This window comes from Octopus bimaculoides, chromosome 6 (genome assembly GCF_001194135.2).
Source record: "Octopus bimaculoides isolate UCB-OBI-ISO-001 chromosome 6, ASM119413v2, whole genome shotgun sequence".
Taxonomy (NCBI): Eukaryota; Metazoa; Mollusca; class Cephalopoda; order Octopoda; family Octopodidae; genus Octopus; species Octopus bimaculoides.
This window is the reverse complement of record NC_068986.1, coordinates 96,883,416-96,893,706: the sequence shown is the minus strand read 5'-3', so window position 1 is coordinate 96,893,706 and position 10,291 is coordinate 96,883,416. Positions and strand designations below refer to the sequence as shown.

The following is a 10,291-nucleotide window of genomic DNA, read 5'->3' as shown; positions in this document are numbered from 1 at the left end:
ATACTCATCATAATCATCATCCTCATCATAATCATCATCATCAGCATAATCATCATCATCACCACCATTATCATCATTATTTTACATTCTCTTTCCATGCTGTTGTGGGTTGGACAAGTGATCACAGTTTGAGTCAGTTTGAGTATTAGTTCAGGGAACTATGCCTCACTCATATGTTTTTAAGTTCCTACAGCTGAATGTCCAGAGGTTGTCATGTCCTTCACAAGACAACACTTACAGTCCTTACATTGTGTCCATCATTCACCAACCACTTTACAGAGTGTGCTGTGAGCATTTTATTGCAGTACCAGAACTGGTGGAGTTGCCTTGTACTCTGCAAGTCAAAAGACATCTTCACTGCTCTACATTGTCTTTGTATGAAGCAATGTGACTAACAGAGTAGGTTGAAGAGAGAGTGGTTGTAGGAGATGAACTAAAGTGAATTGGAGAAAGAAGTGGAAGTATGAAGAGACAAACAGGGTGATTGGGTTGATAGTGTGGAAAAAGAGAGAAGAGAGAGAGAGAGAGAGAGAGAGAGAGAGAGAGAGAGAAAGACAATGCTAGGAGCAAAGGGAGAGACAGGAATGGGGAAAGAGTAAGAGGAGAGAGTGAATGATGGATACTCATAAAACAGTTGATGGTAAAAGGATGATGGATATTAATAATGTGATGGAGTGGAGACTAGCAATGTAGAAAGGAAACATTAGCTGAAAAGAGAAGGCAATAGTGATGAGTAGTCAAGATGGCTTTGGTGAAATAGTGATGGATACCTGAGGGAGACGCAGTGAAGACCGGTGAAGGGGTGGTGGTAGTGGATTAGATGCAATCTGTCATTACTCAGGTACCATGACAGAAGAAAGACACAACTGTTACAAATTTGCTGGTAGGAGATAGAGAGCAGGGGTGGGAGTATCAGATACTAACAGATCTGATGCAATTCTTCATTGCTCAAGCTTTATAATAAGCAGGAGGCACAGGTGACAGAGGAAGGGGAATACTTATAAACATAGAATCAGGGGGAAAATATACAGTGTAAATGTACGAAATAAAATGAAAACAAAGAACCTTTTACGAAGAGTAATTAAGTGAAATTACTTAACAAAATGCCTTCAATTAAACATTTAAGTCAAAGAAAGAAGAAAAACAATGAGATTTCATCACAAAAGCTGGAAAAAATTGTTACAGCAATTATGTTTAACTTTTGTAATTCCTCTCCTAGTTTGAGCCCCTGTTCCCATGTACACACATTTGTCCTGTTTTTAGCTAAGTTTTATTATAATTTTCAGTTAAAGCAATTCTTTTTTATTTTTTTTTTTTAATAGAGCAGAATAAACACTGAGCATACCCAAAGTATGCTCAGTGTTAATTAAAATAAAAACAAAATATCTTGAGACCAAAACTTGTGACAAGTTTGCTACACTGTATCCAGTACTGCAAACATTTGATGGAAGCAGTCACAATATTATTGACAGAAGAGTAAGTCCTTCTGCATAACAATTTTTCACCAACCTCTCTAGCCATTAAAAAAAAAAAAATTCTAACACCATGTCACTGTGGGTAGGAAAAGGGAGTAAATTTTGGTAAGTGCACTCGCACGCGTTTCACTAAGAAAAAACAACCTCGGATTTTTTGCGTGGAATCAAGTACCCTGACCTCCAAATGTGTCACAAATCCCTTATTTTTGTTCGGAAAAAAAGGTGAGGGGGTCGGACCCCCATCCCGGAATCATTGGAATTTTTTTTTTTTTTACGTTGAATGAATTACGGTGACCTATGCCACAAAACAAACAAAGTTTTCATTTGGCGTTACTAATACAGTCGTTTCTTTTGAAAAAAAATTGTGCTACCTTTCTTATGACATTAATCTGGCAACACTCGTATAAGGTTGGTGATGAGAATGATGTTCAATAGAGGGAGCGAGCATACATCTATTTTAATTATTTATTAACTGTCTTTTTGCTATTTTCTTATTGTTTACTTTTGTAAATTGGGTTCTTTTTCGCTAAAGTGTAAATATGTAAATATAATTTATTCATAACTTTTACATTTTCTATAAAGTAGCACTTGGCTTCATAATTTCGGCAGTTAGAAAACAGTGACAAGTTTAACGAATAATGGAACTGATCAATCAATTCTAACCCCCTCCCAACACACATACACGCGGATTTCGAGCTGCTGAAAAGTTGTGCGATTTTTAATCTATGGGGGTTTGTTTCTACAGTCAATATATGTTTATTAAACATACCTATGGTATGAGATACTATTTTGATATTTATTATTGGGTGGTGGTCTTAATCCATCGTCCAAACACCGCCACTCAGCGAGGTAGCGCTTTTAGTGAAGTTCGTTCTGTTATAAACACTTGGACCAAGTCCGAGGAAACCTCATAAACCATGCTTTCTTCCAACACTTCATTCCATTAGACATTGAGACCTTGCAAATAAACATGAGCGCTGCTCTTCACAAACCATTAAAATAAACTATTTTACATTGAATATATCAAACAATAGTTAGCTTACCTCAACATAATTTTTTCATCTTATTTGTTTTTCTTGCTCTTCAACACGTTAAACATTTAAATTACATTCTCTAACTATCATTTCTCTATCGATGTACCCTATACAAATCACCACCCCTTTCCATAAAAAGAGCCTATACGTAGTCGCTCAAGTTGCTAGAAATAGCAGCTAATATTTCAATCACTCCCTATCGTCTTAAAACAATGAACACATCAGAGAATATGTAGATATACGTGATGGTTATGACTAGAAAACCTTTGATCTGGGTTTATTCAATCACAGCTCATCTGAGGCTACGCAATCTCTGACGTGATGCGGACAACGGGATAAAGAGACCAAACTAACGGAGAAAATCAGTGCATCGTGCGAAAATACAAACTGGTATCATGGAATCGCCGAAACGAAACAAGTAAGAGAATAAAAATGAAACTTCAAAATTTCACAGACATGTGTAATCTATACGTTCTCGATTCCTTATGACAAAATAGATCTTAAATTATTGTTGTTGTTGTTTAGCTGTCATTCTACAAACTTATAAAAGGTGCCTCGTCCGTGACAATTCCATCTTTTATTCGAGCGCGTGTAACATGTTTGTAAGGAAGATGTAATTAGTGATTATTGTTTTGGAACTAACGGATATTGTGGTCAAACTAAAGGGTTTGACCCGAGCAAAGAAAAGACAAAAATAGTGTAATAGGTGTAAAACAACTTGCGCTAAACGAATATGAAAAAAAAAATGCGCGTTCGCGAGCGGAGGTGGGGGAGAGGACTCGAATAATTCACATCGTGAATGTTTCGAGTCGTCTCACCACAGCCAAAAAATATTTTTTTTAATAGTGTAATAGGTGTACAACAACATGTAGTAAACGAATATGGAAACAAAATGCGCGCTGGCGAACGTGGGGTGTATATGCATACACACACATATGTCTGTGTGATTTGCATGTAATTTACATATATAGAGAGTGGGCTTGATATAATTATATATAAATAAATGTATATCTATATATACAGATACACACACACATACATACAGGAGTTCCAACTTTAAGTGCTAATATATGGGGACGTAGTCCAGGAGGCTCCAACGATATGAGAAATTCTGGAGGATAGTTCACCACTTCATTTTTATCTGGAATTGTATCAACAGACTTGTAAGTGTGAAGAGAACGCATTAGTTGTTGATTTATTTTTTTAACAGCGACGTTTTTGGGGGGAGCTAATATTGTTCTTTCACACAGCCAATTTTGGTAGTTTCCTGTGAAGTTGGGAAAGACTTTGTGTTTGAGCTCATCCACAGAATTAACAACAGAGGAAAATGGCCACACTTCCATTTCTCCTACAGCGTCGAGAGGCACTTTGTCATCACCAAGTGTCAAAATGTCCGTGCAAGCTTTGCGGACATTTGGTCGCCGTGTAGCTGAGCTTTCATGTTAGTGGTAAGACTGAGGATGGTAACATGATGCCACAGGGCAGAGGACTTTAGGCATGCTTGGACCTCATCTGCTCTAGTGTCTTTCAGAATGATAGGAAGAGTTTGCCTGAAATCACCTGACAACAGAAGCGTTACACCTCCCATTTGAGTCTGACAGTCTCGGATGTCTTTCAGGGCTCTATCTAATACTTCCAAAGCTCCCTCGTGAGCCATGGTGCACTCATCCCAGACGATTAGATGACACCTTTTAAGTATCTGCCCTTGATCTGAGCTTTTGCTGATGTTGCATGATGTTGCATCTCGGATGCTGCTAAATTGAGAGGGAGTTTAAAAGTCGAGTGTGCTGTCCTGCCACTGGGTAACAAAGTAGCTGCAATACCAGAGGAAGCCAGAGCTACCACGATGTCCTAGTGCTGTCTAACTTTGCAAGGAGAAGCTTCATAATAAATGTTTTTCCTGTCTCTCCAGGAGCATCGAGGAAGAAGATTCATCCATCACGTTGGCGTATACTGTTAAGAATAGTACAAAGTACATAAGGAATTAGAGGTCATCCTCTAATTCTTATGTACTTTGTACTTCTATATGTAAACCAGGTTGGCAAAATAACATAGTCTGCCATAGACACCTGTGCTTTGGTTCTTTCTTTGTCACTTTTGCTATGAATTAAATTAATGAATTCAACGGGATACACCGTCTGCAAGTAGTTGGGTTCAGCATATTATCCTCCATTTTCTAATTGTTATATATATATATATATAGAGAGAGAGAGAGAGGGGGAGAGGGAGAGAGAGAGAGAGAGAGAGAGAGAGAGTAGGTATGCATCTCAGATCCAGCATTTCCTAGAATGCAACACTCTCAAACACCTCTCACCCTGAGCACAAACTTCAACATATAGAAGTTCAAACTAAATAACAGCCACATTGGCTTCATCTTGTCTAAAAGACCCTGCAAAGTCCATGGTTCTACTTTCTTTTATAATATAAAGCAATAAAAAAGATATCAATCCCATAAACTTTTGAGAGTCTAGTAAACTCTTTCCTGATAGTAAATTAGTGATACAGGATAGCTTCATTAATAAATTAAGGAGAGATGTATTGAATGATATCTACAACAGAGTGAATGTTAATAATGGCACTGAAGGTGCCAAGTGGTAGTAAATAAATTATCAGATTAAATCTACAACCTAAAAATTTGGGCTTTCCTTCTTTTCTATCTAATTTCCCAAGAATAAAGTCAAGCCAAGGTTATGGCAGATAACAATTCAATTCAAGTTTCAATTTTAATAAAGAAGGTGGTATTTATTACACTAGCAGTACAATTAGATATAGCATTTTATAGAGGTACCTACAATCGAAGATATCTTTTCAAGTTAGACAGTTGATACATTGGTAACTTACCATTATAGCTCAGTATTGTTCAAGAGTTCCACTGCTATACTAGCATAAGTATTTTGGTCAATCATATGAGGGTGTGTTGAAAAGTATCTGGCTTTAAGGGTATCATGAAAGGCCTGGTTGGAGGTCCAACCTTCCAGTTCTTTGACAGGGCTTAGAAAAACTGAAGGACCACTGCAATAAGTGTATGAATCTGGGCGGGGAATATGCTGAATAAAATCGTAATTAACTGATCTTCTTGTATTTTCTTTTACCCAAAGCCAGGAACTTTTCAGCTCACCCTCATACAATACATGGCTTCTGCATTAGAAACAGAAATCTTAATATTGTGTCTGTAACTGACAAAATACAAAAAACTTGAGAAATATTAGAGGTTTTGGCAGAATAATTTATTCAAAATTACAAGTAGAGTGTTTATTCAACATTTCAAATAGTATGAACTTGAGGTGATGCAGCTTCTCATCAAATTCACTATTGGTAGATGGAGAGTGTAAAGATATTTGTATAAGTAACAGATGTGCTCATAATTAGCATTACCTATGGCTCTAGGAAGTATTACTTAAAACTGAAATTTCATTTTAAAATGTAATTCATTGTATAAAAGTTAGTTCCAATCTCTTGTCAAAGAATTCAGTTTTTATGTTTATATAAATTTGGGTCAAAAGTTTATTAATGAAGTTGTGTTTTACATTAGATAGTGTTTGAGAAAGTGTATTTGAGAATCTTTCCAGGTTAATTTCATGTAACTAGTTATATTTTCTGTCTGTTTACTAGAGTCTCAATTATATCATTGATGATATAATTGTTTATATTAATAATTGAAACCAATAATATTTACACAATCATAATAATTTTTTAACATTCAAGATGCATAATTGCAAAATTCAAGAATGTTAACATCCTCTTCAAATCTAAGATGTTTTGATATAAAGATGTAATAAACCATACTGAAGACACACGATGAAGAATTGAAGATGAAACATTAAATAAGATTATTTTTCTAATTCTTTAGCTTTATGGTGATATTCTTTTTTTATATTTTAATAACAATATCCCACTACTTCAATATTTCAAATAAACTACAGGATCTTATGATTAATTTGTTGTTATAAGTTTTATACTGGTATGGTCACTTTTCTGTGTGAATACGATAATGACGAGCTAAATTTCTATTCCTAGAAAATGCCTTACCACAAAATTCACAAGAGAAGGGTTTCTCTCCTGTATGAATACGTCTGTGTTCTGATAAGTTACTGCGACAAGCAAACACTCTTCCACAAAACTCACACTGATAAGGCTTTTCCCCAGTGTGAATGCGTATATGATCAGTTAGGTGATTGTTAAAAGAGAATGATTTACCACAGATTTTGCACTGGTATTGTTTTTCTCCTGAATGAACACGTTTGTGACAAGAGAATTTACTATTAGAAGAAAATGATTTCCCACAAATTTCACAGTGATATGGCTTTTCACCATTGTGAACACGCCTGTGGTCTGTTAACATACTGCTACGGGAAAATGTTTTCCAACAAATATCACAAAAATATGGTTTTTCTCCAGTGTGAACGCGTACATGAAGAGACAGTTTACTGCTAGCTGAAAAGCCTTTCCCACAGATTTCACATTGGTACGGTTTCTCTCCTGTGTGAATGCGTTTATGACATAGTAAAGTACTTCTGCATGAAAATGCCTTACCGCAAAATTCACAATGATATGGTTTTTCTCCTGTGTGAATACGAACATGACGAGATAACTTACTAGTAAATGCAAATCCCTTCCCACAGATTTCACAGTAGTATGGTGTTTCTCCTGAGTGAATCCGTTTATGATCAGATACACTACTGCTACTTGAAAATGCTTTACCACAGATTTCACAAGAGTATGGCTTTTCTCCAGTGTGAATACGTGTGTGATCTGTTAAAGTACTATTTCGAGAAAAAGCCTTCCCACAAACTCCACATCGATACGGTTTCTCACCTGTATGAATGCGTTCATGATCCAACAGGTTGGAACTTTTCGAAAATGCTTTACCACAATTTCCACATTTGTATACTTTGTCTCCATCATGAATCTGTTTATTAAAAGTTAGGTCTGGGTTATTCGAACCATCACATCTACTGATAGGTTTGTCTTCTGTCTCTAGCATTCTTAAACCATGCTGAAGAAACAAACAGAAATTTCTGTATTACTTTTCTACCAAAACATTTGAAATAAAAAACGAATTTCTTTCAATAGTTCCAGAAAAATATTTTTCTCAAGCTGAATCAGTTGATTTCGAATGCAGAGAATTCTCAAATGTTTCATTGGTCATGGGTTTGCTTCAACAAACTGGTTTGTGTTAAGATAAGCACGAGACAATAAACGCTCTCTAATGTCAGTATCCCATCATATATTTGTCTGCTGTAGGTATGTATACAAGTCTTACATCACACTGTTACCTTCAGACAAATGTAATACTTCACACTGGTTGTATTTCATTTAACACTGTCAAAGGATGACATTTGGTAGAATTCCATTTTTCAACCCGGCTGTCCTGGAATTAAAAGAAAAAATCTTAGATGGAACTAACACAGATATGTGTGCATGTGTGTCATGTATTATGTAGAAAATAACCAATTGGTGCTAGATCCCACCAGATGGCCAGCAGTCTGGGGTGGGAAGATTAGAATAGTAGTGAGTGACAAAAGAAGGGATGAGTAAGAAGTTCTTGAGAAGAGGTAATATGAGACCAACCAGCTCCAAGGAGTGGGGGTTGCTGTAGTAGTTGTAGAAAAAGAAGAGACAGAAGGCAGCACATCTAAACGCCAACAGCTGGAGCATGTTGACAAGCGATTAAAAACCAATTAGTTAGTCATTTTTGAGGTATGATCCAAGATATCTATAAGTGCAGCAACCACAGATGTGGGATCATTTCTCCATTGCGAATCTCACCCAAGCTTTGAAGAGGATTAGTAACCATTGAAGACTGATATATTTTCTGTACCTGAAGAGTAAGACCAGTGTTAATGATTGGAAGTGGTAAGACTATAAAAATCCTGACATATTTACTCTTTTATAATAGTATTTCTAACAACAATAGTCTGTTTACAGTATTTTGAAGGGACAGGTGGTAAAATAACATTTTTTTAATGACTTGTAGGACATGGCATTTCGTTATGCAACTATGATATACTACAAAGTATATAAGACTTGTTTTATAAGTCAACACTATGTTCTACTGTGTTAGCAGTGTTATTATATCACTTGTTACGGTTATCTCTAAAGATTTTCTATAGAAGTTATAGCCAGAGCTGATTTTGTTACAATGTTTCATATCAGAGATGCCTAAATTAAACAACAACAAGATGGAAAGTGAAAAATGGATAATATGCATATATGACACATCAGAATTTTTTGTTCCTTCATCAGCATCCATCCAACCTGTTTATCATCCATGAACTCATTGTTTAAATAGCCACTAAATATAGCAGTATAACATTATTCGCTATACCAATTTTACATATTAAACACATTAGATATGAATAATTACACAGGTATCAAGTTGTTGGATCAGGTAATGAAAGTTACGGAGAGGGTCATAGCCCAACTAATTAGGGAGAGAGTTAGTTTAGATGAGATGCAGTTTGGGTTTGTGCTAGGGAAAAGCACCACTGATTTCTGGTAAGACAGCTGCAGAAGAAATACCTAGCCAAAGATAAACCTATCTGATAGACAAAATATCATTAAGCATTTCGGCTAGCAAGCTAACGACTCTGCCATCTTACCACCTTAATAATGATAATAATAACAGTTTCATATTTAAGCACAAGACGCACAATTTTGAGGAGAAGGGAATTAGTTAGTACTATCACCTCTATTTGACTCCAGAGGGGTAAAAGGAATAACTAAGCTCAGTGGAATTTGAACTCAGATACTAAAGAGTCTTAAAATAATAATGGTTTTTTACTAAGGTAAAAGACCAGTAATTTTGACGGGAGAGGTTAACTGATACCATCAACCCTAGTATTTGACTGCTATTTCATTTCATTAACCCCAAAATGATGAAAGACAAATCTGACCTCATCAATATTTGAAACAGAGAACAAAGAGCCAGAGAAAATACCGCAGTTATATTTTTCTGATTGCTCTAGTGATTCCAGCTTGCTGCCATCATAATAATAATCACAGTTTCAAATTCTGGCTCAAGGCCGGCAATTTTGGAGGAGGGCTAAATCGATTACATTGACCCCAGTGCTCAACTGGTACTTATTTCATCAACCACAAAAGGATGAAAGGCAAAGTCAACCGCAGCATAACTTGAATGCAGAAAGTAATGAACGATGAAATCAGTGCTGAGCATTTTTTCCTCTCGTGTTAATGATTCTGCAAATTTGTGGCATGGCCCTATATCTTTCTATCTCACTTGACTTTTGAAAATCACAAAAGTCTGTGAAACCAGTTAAGCCCTTAAAAATAAACCATCTAAAAGAAAATAAATAAATTAAAAAAACCACCGGTGCATTTTCAACTTGATTCTTTTTCAAGATATCTTTTATCTTTTACTTGTTTCAGCCATTAGACTGTGGGCATGCTGGGGCACGACCTAGGAAGAATTTTTAATCAAATGAATCAATCCTAGTACTTATTTTATTTTTTTAAACCTGGGACTTATTTTATCAGTCCCTTTTGCCAAACTGCTATATTATGAAGACGTAAACACACAAACACCAGTTGTCAAGTGGTAGTGGGGGACTGCTCGAAATACGGAATAGAAAAGCAGCCGACAACTGATAAAGGATCGTTCTTTATGTTGCTTGTCTTGTTTTCCATTTATTTCTTTTGTTGTTCGAAAAAAGTTCATATTCCATGTATTCGTATTTCATGTTGTTTATGTTCTGTGACATCCTGCGCCCACATATGCATATATATGCATATATATATATATGCATATATATATATATATAT

At 35.8% G+C, this 10,291-nt stretch overlaps 1 protein-coding gene across 2 annotated transcripts in view; it reads right to left on the bottom strand.

Annotated features, from left to right (window-relative positions):
• LOC106880876 (zinc finger protein 708-like) overlaps positions 1–10,291 on the bottom strand; it is a 22,199-nt gene that overhangs the window by 10,057 nt on the left and 1,851 nt on the right. Inside the window, exon 2 of one of the 2 annotated variants that reach the window (XM_052969008.1) lies at positions 5,715–7,880. The exons of the other annotated variant lie outside the window; for it this stretch is intronic. Coding sequence (XP_052824968.1) covers positions 6,477–7,493 — 1,017 coding nt within the window. The 5' untranslated portion in view covers positions 7,494–7,880 and the 3' untranslated portion in view covers positions 5,715–6,476. Of the gene's footprint in view, positions 1–5,714; positions 7,881–10,291 lie in introns of those variants that run through there. 2 annotated transcript variants of the gene reach the window in all.